Genomic DNA, 16,358 nt, shown 5'->3' on the forward strand with positions numbered 1-16,358 from the left:
TTAAAGATGATTTATCCATTAAGATTGAAGCCATATATCCATTAATAGGGCCAATGGAGATGTTCCATTTCATGAAGTGAAATTAAAAACTGATGCTGTAGAAGTGAAAAGGGCAATGTGCTTCTTTCTGAGTCTCCTTCTACCCTCCATGTTCTTTTTTTCCGATTACTATTCCTCAAAAAAGCTTTGAGGTAAAAACACACCAACCATGACCCCCAAAAAAAACTCACAAAAAACACAGTTTTCATATTGCAGCACTAGTGACACCTAGACCTGAAAAATACCTTATTGTGGAGTTTGAGTGCAGCCCTCTACACAAAATGAGCAAATAATGGGAAAGTCCCAGCTCATACAATGTAGAGACTCAAGGAAGGCCAAATGACAGAGCTTTGGACTGTATCCCTCAGTCACTGTTGCCTACCTACTCAACATCATTAACCCCATTCCCTAGGGCAGATAACAATGGAAGTCCTCACCTATATCTGGTCGGACTCATTTCCCATCATCCATCATGGTTGGGACAGACAGTCAGTCGCATGGATCCAGTGTGGAGGAGTGACGGAGTGGAGCTCTGGAAGATGAAGAAGCATACTGCTCTGCTCCGGTCCGGAGTGGAGGTGGTGGTTAAGGTGTGATGAACGCTGCAACATCCCCAGGCAGCGTTCTCTCTCTCTCTCTCTCTCTCTCTCTCTCTCTCTCTCTCTCTCTCTCTCTCTCTCTCTCTCTCTCTCTCTCTCTCTCTCTCTCTCTCTCTCTCTCTCTCTTCCTCTCTCTCTCTCTCTCTCTCTCTCTCTTTCTCACTCTTTTTTTCTCACTGCCTCCCTGGAAGGGGGGTTGGTGGCAGGCCCGGCCCTAGGACTTTGGTGGCGCTAAACAAGATTTTGATTGGGGCCCCCCTTCAACGTTTCATCGACGGGGGTGGGGGTGGGTAGCGGAGTTTCTGATTGACGGTTGTTTCGTCGACGGTGGGGTGGGGGGGGGGATGTTAGCAGAGTTTTGGATTGATGGGTGGTAGCTTGCGCTAAATCAACAGCGCAAGTGTGGCCCCCTGTAGCGGTTGTGGCCCTAAACAACCGCATAGAGTGTTTATGACAGTGGACGGCCCTGGGTTGTGGGATCATAGTTCAGACTCTGGGGAGGTGATGTTCTGGTAGCCACTCTTGGTGCCGATGCCTGTGCCATAGCCAGTGCTGGTCATCTCTTGGATGCCCCCAGGACCAAGGTAGGTGCGATGCCCCGGCATGGGGGAGGGCGCTTCGCTGGGGTTCTTGCTGAGGATGAAGCGTGACTCATCGACCTCCTCTAGGTTGGAGATGTCCTTCATCATGCCTTTGCGGTAGGACACGGATAACTTGTTGGAGCCATCCGACAGCAAGTTGAAGTGGCGGATGATGAAGACAATGGGTAGGGGCAGCATGGCCACGATGATGAGGGCATAGCACATGGTTAAGGCCCAGGGCGGGTAGCTCAGGAACTGCTCTGAGGCCTGCCATGACGGGGGGAGAGGAGAAGAGAATGACTCAACCAATTGCAGAGAACCATATTTAAAGGTGCAGGGTGTAACATTCAAGCTTTCTAATGGTTCTAAATGACTATGGTTAATCGATTAATATAAGCGATCAGGGAATGAGATCCCATTAAATAAATATTTCATTGACTAATGCTGTTTTGGTCCTGAAAAGTGCTTTCTAAAACCGAGACACAGGTTTATGTACAATTGGCCAGGAGTGTTCTAGGAGAGAGGCCTCAATTGATTTCCATTACAACAACAAAAACATCACTAAAGTTATGCTTGCATACAAATCTAAATGGTCGATAGCCACACGTTACCTGGTTGGACAACATGTTTTATGATAAAACAATTAAATGTAAATAAAAGGATTCTCGTTCTGTCAAACTGTAAATGGGCAGCAGAAACTCTGCATTATCTCACTTGTATCACTAGCTCTGAACAGACTAAGCTTACTAGCATGCACGCAGATTTCCAACAGACTATGCCCTGCATCTTTAAAAGGGCAAACACATGCACGTATGAGTATGAAGACGCCCTGAGGATAAACATGGGTTTGATTAATCATTGAGCTCACACACACACACACACACACACACACACACACACACACACGGACGCACACACAAAACTATCATAAAAGAGGTGATGTCACTGACCAGTTCCTCCACCCAGGCGTTGTAGCCTGCAGGACTGACAACCATCTCTATAACAGTGGCAATGATGAGTACCGTCAGACACAGAGGAGACACATACTTCCACATGTAGAAGTAAAATGAGTAGGGCCTGAAACCCAGCATGTCCTCTAGGTCCTGCATGAACCTGAGAGAGAGATGAGGTGAAAAGAAAGAGGGAGATACAAAGGTTGGGGTGGACAGATAGAAAAGTTAACCAAGATTTGAAAACAAAATCTTCATCACCAATCTAGGTTGAAATACAAGGCATTTCTCCTTTCTCTTCACAGTGTCTGCGCTAAACAGACGAGTCCAGTACCTCTTAGTGCCGTAGATCCAGGTCACAGAGATGTTCTCCAGAAAGACCACCACAGTTAGAGGCAGGCCTGCTGAGTAGTCATCAAACATGGTGACAAAGTAGTTCCCTGAGCGCTGGACGAACAGCAGGCCTAAGAAGAAGGCCACGATGCAACAGCCAACTGAGGAGGAGAGGAGGGAATGTTGTCAAAAATGTCATCTGAGAACATTGAGTTAGATTAGATTCAACTTTTTTGTCATTGCACAACAACATTTATTTTTTGCTCTAGGTACAGGGTCAGCCATAGTCAGCGCCCCTGGAGAAATTAGGGGTTAAGTGCCTTGCTCAATGGCAGTGGTAGGCACCTAAGATATGATCCCAGCAACCCTCCAATCACCAGCTCACATGCAGCTCCCTCCTGAGCTGGGGATCGAACCAGTGACCTTCTGATTGCTAGCCGGCCTCTCTAACCTTTAGGCTACCACCCCTTACTCCCCTATTGTATTCTCACAACATGTAACATACCACTATGTATGTTATGTATGTATGCATCTATAAAATGTTTGTTAATTGATTGAATGTACTGTATGCATATTCTAGTACCAGTGGCGGCTGGCCAATAGAGGGCGCTAGGGCGCCGCCCCCACCTTCCAACGCGCCCCCACTTCCTAGCTCCTACTTGTAAAAGTTTTTTTAAATAAACATTGTTTACTCATAAAATGCGGCTGATATTCTGTCGGCGCCTATCAGCATTCATTAAAAATCCTCCAATACAGCCCCGCGGTAGGGTAGCGGTCTAAGCACTAGCCACTAGTGCAAGCTGCCCACCGGGGACTGGGATCGAATCCCGGTCTCGCCAGACCCGGATATGGCCGAGGCACACAGGGAGCGGCATATTGAGCGGCCGCTCCAGAGGGCGGTATAGGACTATTTCCGGACAAGGATCCGTCGCGCAACAGCGCCCCCGGGGTGCCGGAATAACGGTGCTGGGCTCGAGGAGCCAGACAGCTAGTCTGCCTGGCGATCTCCTCTGGGGCTGCCGGCCACGGGGTCGTGCGGCGGATCCTACGCAATAGGCAGGGGATAATTGGATGCTAGGTTGGGTTCAATTGGATACCAAATTGGGTGAAAAAGGGATAAAATCTGAAAAAAAAAAAAAAATTTATATATATATATAAAATCCTCCAATACAATAAAAATCTGTGTGAAATTCACGGTGAAAATACATATACACTGTATATATATATACAAGGGTAGGGAGTCGGGACGCCGGCCGAATGGGATCCTATGGCAGTAATAATACTTTTGGCTAACACGTGAGCTGTAGCAGCGCTCCAATTGGCTGTCTCCTATTTCCCGGTCGGGGCGCACAAAAGTGCGCCCTGAGCATGCGCGGATTAACGCATTGGCTTACCTAGGCTGCAGCCTAGGGCCACTACCACTAGGGGGCCACGGCGGCCACCTAACATTGTATACAAAAAATTTAAATAACTAAAATTAAAATAAAATTAAAAATCCCGAGGCCCCCCCACAAAACAGCGAGGCAGTTTTAATTGATTCCTGAGGCAACTTTATTCCCGCGGAATCCAGGTTTTCATCTCACCAGTTTACGTTACTGAGTCACGCAGGACGTAGGCTACGAATAGCCTAGGCTAAATTCGTAAGAGAAAGCTGCAAAAATGAAGCGGACGCACATTAGTGGGCTGTTGAAATGCATGTGTCTCACGCCCAATGCGTGAGACTTGAGAGCCCTGATATAGCTAAGTAAAAAAAAAGGGAGTAATGCAAATAATGCAGCTGCGACGACCAATGTTGTTGAGAGTGAGAGCCACACGAAGCAGTTAGCACTGGGTCGGGTGTCGCTAGCAGCACTGAGGCAAACATGGGGGACAGCAACAGAGAGACAGACAACAGGAGAGGAGAGCAACAGAGAGACAGACAACAGGAGAGGAGAGCAACAGAGAGACAGACAACAGGAGAGGAGAGCAACAGAGAGACAGACAACAGGAGAGGACAGCAACAGAGAGACAGACAACAGGACAGCAACAGAGAGACAGACAACAGGACAGCAACAGAGAGACAGACAACAGGACAGCAACAGAGAGACAGACAACAGGAGAGGAGAGCAATAGAGACAGAACTGAGGTGAGGTGAGCAACAGAGATAGTTCAGGATGATAACAAACAGTTCAGTATGACAGAGACAACTAATAGAAAGACAACTGTATGATTATAGAGTTTACATGTTCAAGGAAATATTGTATGATAATAGAAAGGTACACTTTAATTTAATTTAATTTTCGTTCATGTTAAAGAAAAGATGACCAGCAGCTCAGGCAGTATACTTTACTTTAATTTAATTAATTGATTCATGTTAAAGGAAAAATATTATGAATATAAAAAAATGAATACCGTAGTCTTTCTTTCTTTCCCTAAAAAAGAACCCATTAAGGTTTGACATGGCATTCTCTCTCTCTCTTTCTTTCTCTCTCTCTCTCTCTCTGCTGAGGGACCACTTGCTATTCAAGTATAGCCTACTCCTAAGTTTTTTCTGTTGTCCTCACAGAACGGCCTTGCTTTTTCTTCATGTGCTTTATGCCAATAACATACTCCATTGGGATATGTGTGTTTCTGGTCATAGGTTCTGGTTGGTGTAGTTGTAGCTTATCATTTTTGGTGTAGGTAGGAGCCCGAACAATGACTCAAGCCCAGGGGCCCCCACCCCGCCACTCTTCTGTTAACATTAGGTGTACTCTGCTAACAAAGACTATTCCAGTTGATTTGTCAGTTGTTGTGCATCATATTTTTGTTGTGTTTGCAGTTTGCCCTTTAATACAAGTTATATATATATTCTCATGCTAAAATCGACTGTAAATCCAGATTTTAAAGTTGATATTCTTCCCCGTGGAGCATGCCCCCATAACCTGTGCCCCACCCAACATTTGTATCACCAGCCGCCACTGTCTAGTACTATCTAGTATTATCAGTATGTAGCACCGTTACTATGACACTGAGCCCTGACCTGTGAGGATCTCCTTGCGGATCTTGAAGGTGTCCAGTATGGGCGTGGTGATGCCAGTCATGGTGCCAATCATGCTGCCCAGCCCCAGGTTGATGAGCATGAAGAAGAACATGACGGACCAGACTGGAGACCATGGAAAATGGGTCATGGCCTCTGTGAAGGCTATGAAGGCCAGACCGGTTCCCTGGACCGCCTTGACGAGGGAAGAAAAGGAGAAAAAGAGAGAAAGGAGAAAAATAGATGTCATTTTCAATCTGCCTTAATTTCACTTCACATTATGAGGTGACCTTTGGTTATCTGAAAGTAGTAGTAAATCATGTTAGATATACTGTGTGCTGATAAAAAATGTAAAGTAAATTGCAAAAGCAAGGGACCTTGTTGAGTTCGTCCTCCAATAAACAGGGCCCCAGCCCCAGCTGATCGAAGCTGTCCTCCTTTATGGTCTTGATGACTCCATACATCTCAGTGTAGTCTGAGGACGACAGGTGGGAGAAGTTGACGTGGGGAGGGATGAGCTCTCGGCTCAGTACACCAGTGTTCAGGTAGCCCAGGATCTTTTCTGCATTCCTGGACAGTATCAGGGGGAACAGAGGAGTGGAAGTGATTGCAGAGAGATACTACTACAATAACATTTGGAAGCCAATGTTTGGTTGAAAATAAATTATTTGTGACACAGTCTGATCATTTGATAATTTCAGCGTTGTTGAAAATCAATTAAATCAATGATTGCATAGTTATCTATCACTGCCATTCTTTCATTTATATCATGTTCTTATATCACTATTTGCCCATTTGATTGGATGCTAAACTGCATTTTGTTGTATAGTACTTGTACTCTGCGATGACAATAAAGTTACATTTATCTAATCTAATTTAATCTAATCTAATCTAATTAGCTATTTTATTTCATGAACATAGTAGTAATTCGTAAAAATGTTGTGTTGGTAACAGTGGGCAATCATTTTAAATGTACTGTGTTCTATTTTTATTACAGCTTTGATGCCCAGATGGGATGGGATGGGACCACTACATGCATTATGGACTATAATGATAAATGCATACACACAGACAGATTGTTTCAGATTGCAATGTATGACACATCATTTGAAAGCTTAAATGCTAAATTTACAACGGCCTCTCATTCACTCATTCACCCATTCATACACACATTCATACACCAATGGCGGCAAGCTACCATTCAAGGCGCCGGCCCGCTCACTGGGAGCAATTAGGGGTTCAGTGTCTTGCCCAAGGACACTTCGACATGTGGCTAGCCAGGGCTCGAACCGCTGATCTGCCAACCTTGCGATCATTAGACGGCGGCTCTACCTCCTGCGCCACAGCCGCCCCCAGCTTACAACCTTCCCTCCAATCTGAAACTGAAAAATTACCTTGCCCTATTTGGGGACTTTTTCATCAGACCCTGTCACATATTTGATAAAGCCTAAATCAAGAGAATTTAATGATTATTTAAGTTCTTCAATATGGCAACAAAACCAATGAAGGCTGTGTGTAGGCCTACTGGCTGAGTGTACAGCAGATGTACTCACTCTACAACACATTTCTCATTCATGATGTTGGCCTTGAAGCCCAGCACAGCAAACACCACCAGTGTGGCCAGGATGGAGGTGATGAAGTTGATGATGGAGACCAGTGCCGCATCAAAGTGGCAGTTGTTGTCACGCTTGTTGTAGCTGGAGAAGGCGATGACACCTCCGAAGCCAAGGCCCAGGGCGAAGAAGACCTGGGTGGCTGCCTCCCTCCACACCTGGGGCTCCAGCATCTTTTCCAACTGGACAGGAAAGGTATATATCAGGGCTATACTCACACTATCGCAAATTCTTGCTCTGGGATAAACCCTTGACTTTGATTACTGTAGGAACTGTCAACTGCTTTGTATACTTATGTGATAATAACCTAAATGAAATAGAGCATGATACATAGTGATTTCAATTAAGATACAAGATCAAATTAACTAATCACTTCTATTCTGACAATTGCACATACTTCATACTGCACATACCCTTGCATTTCCATTTACCATAGGAATCTTTAGTTGTATTACCCAGTGGAAAGACACACTCTAGCATGTACCCCAGTCAGCCATGAGATGGAGACAATAACCACACTTTCAATCTAATAATAACAGTCTTATACACTTTTGTCCCACAATTGTGCTGCACAAAGGTCTAAAATGAACGATTCAGCACTGAGGTTCTGAATTCATTAAACAGTTAAGTGTATGTTTGAGTGTATGTCATAGACAACATATATCACAACTGTATCTATCCACCTATCCATGGATGAGGATCAAAACAAGTTTGGTAGCCTGCCTGACTGTCTGATTGTAAGCATAATGAGATACAGTCTGAGATCAAATATTTTTGGCTGGGCTCCTCTCACCTTGGGGGTGAACATGTGAGCGATTCCATCCACGGCACCTTTGAGGAGCAGGCCACGCACCAGGAAACAGAAGAGCACCACATAAGGGAAGAGGGAACTGAAGTACATCACCTGAAAGGAGGGAGAGAACAGTTACCATGGACACCGCAGGGCTGCAGCTTTGCAAGGGAGAAGGACCACACTGTACTGTAATCCCTCAAACACACACACACACACGCGCATGCATGCACGCAGGCGTACGCACTACGCAGGCATGCAGACACACACGCACATGCACACACACACACACACACACACACACACACACACACACACACACAGAAAGATCAATTGCAAAACAAAGCCATGTTACAAATGTGGAGGGGAATCTTTTATGTTTGGAGAGCGGATAAGGAATCTCTTCCTCAGGCATTTCTGTGAATTGCTTTAGTATTGCTACCATAATTGGATTACTAAATTCCATGTTTAAAAGTGTGTCAGAGCTTGGAAATCTCTCTTATGCATTTGCTATTGAAAAATGTGGGTTGAATGTGTTGCGCTCCATGACTCACTATTTGGATGGAGATGAAAGGACATTGTCATAGTTATGGCCAGTCAACACATTTTTCATCTAAATGGTGCCTTGAATGTGAAAATATAACCATATCCATTGTCCATGCTTCTTTTCCCCATAACATAAGACATGAATAGTCAAGAAACACTAGTAGGGAAACCTGACCTTTTACACCATAATGTAACAGCAGCTGGTGAAAGCGGGAACAAGTCGGCAACGAATTGAAAATCAATGACACACTTTCTAGTCAAGCCAAAACATTGCAATGCAATGGATTTGGTGAGTAATCCCTACTACTCTACACTCACTAGGTAGTAGTGGGGATTACTCACCGAATCCATTGCATTGCAATATTTTGGCTTGACTAGCGAGTGTGTCATTGATTTTCAGATTATTTTTTTTAAGTTGAAATGTATTTACATTTTTCTGAATAAAAGTCTGAACATTTCATTGGTTGCCGACTTGTTCCCGTTTTCACCAGCTGCTGTCACATATGACCCATTAGTAGTTATAAAAAAATTCAGAGAAAATGAAATGAACATGACATGAGAGGATGTGCATTAGTTGTAGAAACATACTTGGGAAGTCTGTCTGGCTATGTTGTGTCTGTTGTGGAGGTTAAATACACTTTTATTTTTATCCTAGAAATTGACAATAAAGCTTTTGAACTTGAACTGTCTCGAACTGTCTTGAACTGTCTTGAACTGTCTCTTTGCCCAGGAGACTCCTCACTTTGCCAGAGGACTGGATGCCCCTGATGACAGCCAGACAGACGATGAACCAGGCAGCAAACAGGGATATGGTCATCTTCCAGTTGAGACCACCAGTATCATCGATGCTGCTGGTGATGTTGAGGGTCTGGCGATACCAGAAATATGTTGTGGCCGAGCTCTTATCACACTCTGGCTCCACAACTAAGAGAAGAGAAAAGAGAAAATAAAATACACGGAATAAATAAACAAAGTTGCTAGCACACATGTGTGGTTTATTTGTGGGATAGAAAAGGCCTGACCACACCAAGTGAAAAACTGAGCAAATGATTTAATACAATTTGAGCTAAATCCAATTGCATTCCTGACCGCATTCACGATCAGTGGGCAGTGGGAGAAACTAAATGCTAACGTGAGATGAGGCCACTGTGATCGGTTTGATCTGGTATGTGCCGCTGTCAATTACTGAGGCTGCTGCCAGCTGCAGGGCATTCTGGAACTGGAACAGCACTGCCACGGTCATACCTTCTGACAGCAGGCACTATCAGAGCTGCCCCCTCTGATAAGGCAGAGGGCTATCCCAGCACTGCAGTCAGCAGAAAGCCAGCTGTTTACTATAGGAGATAGCACAGGCTGACCAACTGTTCTGGACTACACAGGCACCAAGAAGAAGGATGTTTAGGAGGAGGGGGTATTATACTGTACCACTGTACTGCACCATGCTATAATTTGCTTTGCTGTGTGTGTTTATGCGTGTGTTTATGTGTGTTTTGCACTCACTGGCTTCGGTTCCATTCCTCCTGATGGGGCATTCAGCCCAGGGCAGAGGGTACTGAAACGACTGGAAGAAGTAGAAGATGCTCCAGCCGATGATAACGTTGTAGTAAAGGCCCACAAAACCACAAACCTGGAAGGGAAAAGAGACAGTTGTTTATTCTTCGGAATACTACCTACCTTTCTAACACAGACACGGACACACACAGACACAGACACCTTTCTAAACACAGACACTAAGCCACAAAGGTTACTCAAGTCGTAGTTCTGAAGGCCCTCTTGTCTGCGTTTGCTTAGACGTTGAGCACACAGCTGACTGAGGGTCGATGAATTATTGAAGTGAGTTCTTTCAGCGAGAAGCCTGTGTCAGGCCTCTCTCTGTAGGCGTATTTATAGCTGCTGAGCAGAGCTCCCTTTACTGTGCCACTTCTAGCCTGCCTCACGCCTCACTGCTTCAGGCTGGGGCTCAGACTGAATACTGCTGACGGCAGACACACTGCTGCTCTCAGTCACTGCTGCTGCTGGACAGGACAGGACATGGGCCAGAGGGGGTAGTGACAGTGTTGTGACGTGACAGATGCTAGTGGCTGGTGCTAACCTTTTCATGAATCTGCATTTGAACTGTGTTATAGGCAGGCCTTGGGAATTAAGGAGTACCGACCATAGGCTTTGAACATGTCTCCCAGATAACATGTGATGGTGAGAGAATCGTAGATCTGTACTGTGTAAGAGCTTGTGTACAGGTAGATGTTGTACTCACCATCAGACTGGACACCCCGATGCCCCCTAGCTGTGGGTAGACGTAGTTCCAAACCCCAATGCTCCCACGCCGGATCCTCTGGCCCACTGCCAGCTCAAGGAAGAAGAGAGGAATGCCGATGAGGATAAGGAGGATGGAGTATGGGACCAGGTACGCACCTGAGGTAGGGGGAGGGGAAGGGGAAGTGGGTGAGGCAAAGAGAGGCAAATAAAAGTCAACAACAGCTCCTTTAGATGAAAGGAATATTTACATGCTGGTTGTACAATATGAAACAGTCATCTTACATGGAATCAATTCATCATTCACTGTACAATGCGAATTCAACACCAATTTCTTGGAAACTTCTAATCCCAGTTTCTATTGCAGTTCACTGTATCCTGTCTCTCTGTCATCCACTTTGTCCAAATTGCACTGCGCACCCCCTAGCTACCTTTTAGCGCTATTGACTGAACGCAACAAGAGCATCATCATGCTCTCAGACACAACAAGGCACACGGTTGACACTGCAACATGACGTCAGGATGAGGCACCATGGTGACAGGAGGAGATTTCAGCCGGACAGGACCAGTTCACCAGACGGCCAACTCGCACCTGCTGCTATTTCCAGGCAGAGAATAAATCACTCTAATAACACATCTGGGAGGCCTGGTGGGCGGATCAAAAAACTGTGAATGTCCCTTAGGTTGCTCTTCGGGCTGAGGTACACAAGCAATACACTTTACACTACAAAGGAACACAATGATCTTGATTTAGGGCTTATCATATGGAGGTCTTTGGTGTCAGACCGAGCACTATAATGAGAACTGTAATACTGTGAAGCCTTTGTTCCATGTAATTTCTGCTGGCCTTTGATTAGAAGAAAATTGCATCTAGTTGAATAGGACAGTAAAGAGAAAGAGGATGTTGGGAGAGAGAAAGAGAGGGAGAGAGAGAGAGAGAGAAAGAGAGAGAGAGAAAGGAGAGAGAGAGAGAGAGAGAGAGAGAGAGAGAGAGAGAGAGAGAGAGAGAGAGAGAGAGAGAGAGAGAGAGAGAGAGAGAGAGAGAGAGAGAGAGAGAGAGAGAGAGAGACGGCTGGGTTATCAATGATAATCAAACTGCATCACTAGATCAAATCTGGACTTGAGGCTATGGGCCACCATGGTGTCAGGTTTCACACCCACCAGTGCATGCACTCGCTCACTCATGCACACAGACATGCTCATGTGAAGGAGTACAGACACACACACACACACACACACACACACACACACACACACACACACACACACACACAAACACACCACCTGTGGTGTTTCATTTATCCACCTAGTATTTTCATCTGAGTATATTACATTACCTTCACACAGAGAAACCCACACCTCCCACGCAATGTAAACTGACAGTCAGTGTTTTGAGAACACACACAACCAGAGCTATTTAATTTCCTATATTTGATTAACAACATTTAAGCCAACCCTGGGGGAGTGCAGCGCATCAGCGCAAATATCAGGGCGGTAAGCCAGATAAAAGAGAGAGAGACAGACACAGAAATAAAAAGTAAGATAGAAGCTCACAATCCGTGAACCACCGTGTGATGCTGTTGATGGCACAGGCAGTCAATGTACTGTAGGTAGAGACATACAGACAGATAGCAGCACTCCAGCGCCCATGATCACCTGAGTTATTATGTTATAGAACCTGTCATCACTTATCATTATCATATTACGGTATGTAGCAAAATGAAATGAAACACTTCTTACCGATAATGGAAAATAAACTAATAAGATGTGCTACGTTATACTCATGCATCACAATTTGACTTGAGTCTGAATTTCTGTGTTTTCAACTCACTTTATGATGCTGGCAGGCAACATAAGGTTAGATGAGAAATGGTGGGATGATGGGAATGATGGTAAATTTCTAGATTGTGGAGACATTGTTCTGGCAGACTGTATGAAGGTTAAATTGCAGGTGTCTATATGCTGTCCTCTTGTGTGGCACGCTGTGGCTGGGGGATATCCGTAGGTGAGCCTTGTTTACATGTTGTTAGGGACAATGTGGAGAAGCAAAATACATGTCCATTTGATCTCAATGGTATACACATGGGACTGTGTTGGCATTCTCATATTAAATTGGATATACTGCAGTTACTTCTACAGTAATCTACTAAGATTGTCCCAGAAATTTAAAAAAAAAGGGCACATTTTCATTCAGGAAATGGTGGCTAAACGAACTTGAGTGGCAGATTAATTTCCTTGTAATGGGATGGAAATGCAATTTGCTTAGACAATGAAGCTGTTGACAGGCTGGCTGGCCAAGAACAACAGCCAACAATTTCAACCTCGAACCACACAGCAACTGCAAAAACAGTTCAATTTGGCCCCTACAATCTAGAAATTCACTCTCCCTGTTCCTCTCCAAACCCCCAAGAGACCTACCTCCTCCGTTCTTCTGACACAGGTAGGGGAACCTCCACACGTTGCCCAGGCCTACAGAGAAGCCCACCTGTGCCAGGATGTACTGCAGCTTGCTGTTCCAGGCGGGGCGCCCCTCCTCGTCTGGGTCCGGGGAGGGCAGTAGGCCCTTGCCCTTGGGGGGCACAGGGCCCCCAGGGCTCAGGCTCATGCTCATCTGACTGGTCTTATAGTCCAGAGGCTCCTCCAGAGCCAGCAGATCGGCCACAGATTCAGTGACGGGCTCATTGCTGTGCTCCCGCTGGGTCACCTTGCTGTTCTTAGGCATTGTTGGGACTCTCTAACAGCAGTGGGGGAATGCAAGAAGGGGCAGTGCCAGAAGGGGTGACGGGCTATAGTAAGGGGTGGGAGGAAGAAAGGAGCTGGAGGGAGATTAAGGGTCTAAGAGTCTATAGACCTGTGAAGGGGAAAGTGGCCTTTGACCTGAGCCTGTGAAGAGAAAGATTAAGAGATTGTTTGAGATTGTTCACAAAAGGCCTGTGAGCTGTATATACAGTAAGATGCAGTATTGGTCTTAGATAGTTAATCAAAATATATGGTAAGAATCCAATGATGTCATGGTTCATGTTGAAGCTTGGTTGAGCTGGTTTGGATTAATGATTTTATGATTGGTCATGATTAATAGCCATGAGTATGAATGAATGAATGAATGAATGAATGGTCTTTATTTGTCATTGCTATAGTACAGGTACCAAACAACGAAATTTGGGAGATTGGGGTACAGTGGAAATTCTGATGTGGAAGGATTTGAAACCTTATTTATTCCCTCACTCACAACTTTGAAATCACATGATGAAAGATGACACATAAAAGCAGGCAGGCATAGGCAGGCCATTTTCCAGCTACATCTCAAGTAGTGTCAAGTACAGTCAACTGAGGCCAGGATATTCAGAGGTCTGAGGACAAGACAAACTCCAGTCGGTGTGTTACTCCTATCAAGCTAACATTATCTGGGAGCCCTAGATCAAAGTTTACATATTTCTGTAGGCCATTTTATCACAGGAAAAGAGAGAATTATATGATATTATAAGGCACATTACAAACTGAGCACTATGGAAATGTGATTTCTGGGTTTCTTTGTGTAGTAACTGGCCTTGGAGGAAAAAAGTCTCTGGGTGTAGTCAAATCTAATGTTATAGTAAAAAAAAATCCATACTACAATAAGCTCAGCAGCAACGATACAAACTCACTGTCTACACTCCAGCTTCTGCTTTTTCTGTGTCATCCAAATGTATTGACTCACAGCTGAGTGCTTTTGCATTTATTGGCTGTATTATGCCTGCCTCATGGTAATAAGGAGATTTGTCAGGGAATGTCTGACTCTTCCACTACTTCAATCACCTCCCTGTGTAACTGTGTATGAGTGCACATTTATGGAGGGAGGCTTTCTGCAAAGTCCTCTAATCCTGCGAGCTGATCAGTAGCCCCTTCCTCAGAGGGCTGTTGGTTTAGCCCTAACAGAGAGAGGCTGTGCTAGGCACTACAAAATATGAACAGCAGCTAGGCTGCTGCTCTACTGCCCACACCAAAACACAGCTGACTTCAACATCAGAAACAAATAGTGAAATGTACAGTATATGTATGTGAAAGCAATAGCACCACTAGTGTAACCTGTCTTGTCTTACCTGTACTATTGCTACCTTATCTTGTACTATGCCTATTCTTTTTTGTCACTCCTGTACGACTGACACTTTTTTATTTTGAATTATGCTTGAATTATTATGCCCTATGTCTTGTGCTGCAATGCAATGTCAGGATCCGAAGCCTAAGAATTTTACTCTGTTACACTTGCGTAATATATCGTAACAATAAACTTGAAACTTGCTACGAAATGAAGAGTGAAGTCAATCTGCTGCTTGCGCATGGGGCATGTTGTAAGTAAAATATTACTTTGAAATTAACTTTCTGGGAGCACTTCGTAGCGTTGCACACTAAGGCGTCAGCCATGTAATCGCAGGGTCCGATTGCAGGGTTCGATTCCGGCTGTCGACATATCCTGCATGTCATCCCTCCTCCTTTTCACCCATCCTTCCTGTCAATCTCTGCTGTCTCTATCCCGTTATAGCAGATTTAATTAAATAATAATAATAATAATAACTTTCTGAGCTCTTGTAGTGGCTGGCTAAAGATGTGACTTTGGATAACGGATAAAGCTAAGTAGAAGCCAAAGCTGTGAGGGTCAAAAGACGAGTTGGAAAGCTGAGATCCCATGTGTGGTGACTTCTTAAGAAAGCGCCTGGCCAGCTCCCACCCAGAAGCCACCCCAACTGCACGAACATCACATTCCTCAGTAACGACAATCTCCTACAGTCACGACATCATGAAACCAACCTTAGCCAGCAGCTCTCACAGACCCAGTTCTCAATAACACCTCCATCACAGCACCTCACACCTCTAAACAGTGAGTCAACATCACCATACCCTAACTGTTGTAATTGATGTTTTAAACAAAATACAGCCACTGTGCCTCATATAAATACAGCCACTGAGCCTCATTTAAATGGTTAGAGTGGTGTGGCCTGGGGGGAAGAGAACACCTAACTTTATTTGTGGCCTACTTTTGGGGAACATAATGCAAATCATGTGTGATTCACTATTGTGCTCTAGGAAGTCTGAGACTGGAGACAGGGGAGACAGATAGCATCATGGGGCACTCAGACGACTGTCTGTCACTATAATGTTGATCTTTTATTAGTAATTAACCTCTTATCCTCCAATACATCACTACTGGTGCTTTTTACATGACGCGGAAGTTATTGAATTCATGTCAATGCTACACATCACCAATATTCCATCCCTCCCAAGAGAAGTTGCTGTGGATAAAATTACTGTCCAGGTTTTCCCTTGATGATATGCTTCAGTTTTATCTAGTGAGGTTGCTAGGCAATGGTTCCCCCTGCTAAATTGAAATCATATGCCTGCAGCATCAGTGGTACCCTACCTCTCCACCTCAAATAGACTGACATCCACTCAAATAAAATAATAACATGGAGTTGTATTGATGTTGAGGTGCACCAAAGACACATTATATCGTAGTGTAGCAAAGGTGTAGACTCAAGATCACATGCAATCCGCAAGCATTGTATTACATTGTAATATGAACAATTTGAAATATACAGGTCTAAAATATATGATTCATGATACTAGGCTATTCCAGAAGCAATATGTAAGGCCTAGGCATTATTGCTTCCAACAGAACAAG

The 16,358-nt window shown here is 44.6% G+C and overlaps 1 protein-coding gene across 1 annotated transcript; it reads right to left on the minus strand.

The window, feature by feature from the left end:
* Positions 1 to 1,117: 1,117 nt before the first annotated feature.
* On the minus strand, positions 1,118 to 13,424 carry slc6a17 (solute carrier family 6 member 17; the record flags this gene model as incomplete). The annotated part of the gene is made up of 11 exons (XM_080535040.1): positions 1,118 to 1,486; positions 2,170 to 2,332; positions 2,504 to 2,663; positions 5,504 to 5,696; positions 5,878 to 6,070; positions 7,054 to 7,295; positions 7,907 to 8,017; positions 9,192 to 9,373; positions 9,950 to 10,076; positions 10,704 to 10,861; positions 13,121 to 13,424. 11 exons carry the CDS (start codon positions 13,422 to 13,424, stop codon positions 1,118 to 1,120), a joined length of 2,202 nt encoding a protein of 733 aa, XP_080391166.1.
* Positions 13,425 to 16,358: the final 2,934 nt, after the last annotated feature.

This window comes from Nansenia antarctica, assembly GCF_963989245.1.
Source record: "Nansenia antarctica genome assembly, chromosome: 6".
Classification (NCBI taxonomy): Eukaryota; Metazoa; Chordata; class Actinopteri; order Argentiniformes; family Microstomatidae; genus Nansenia; species Nansenia antarctica.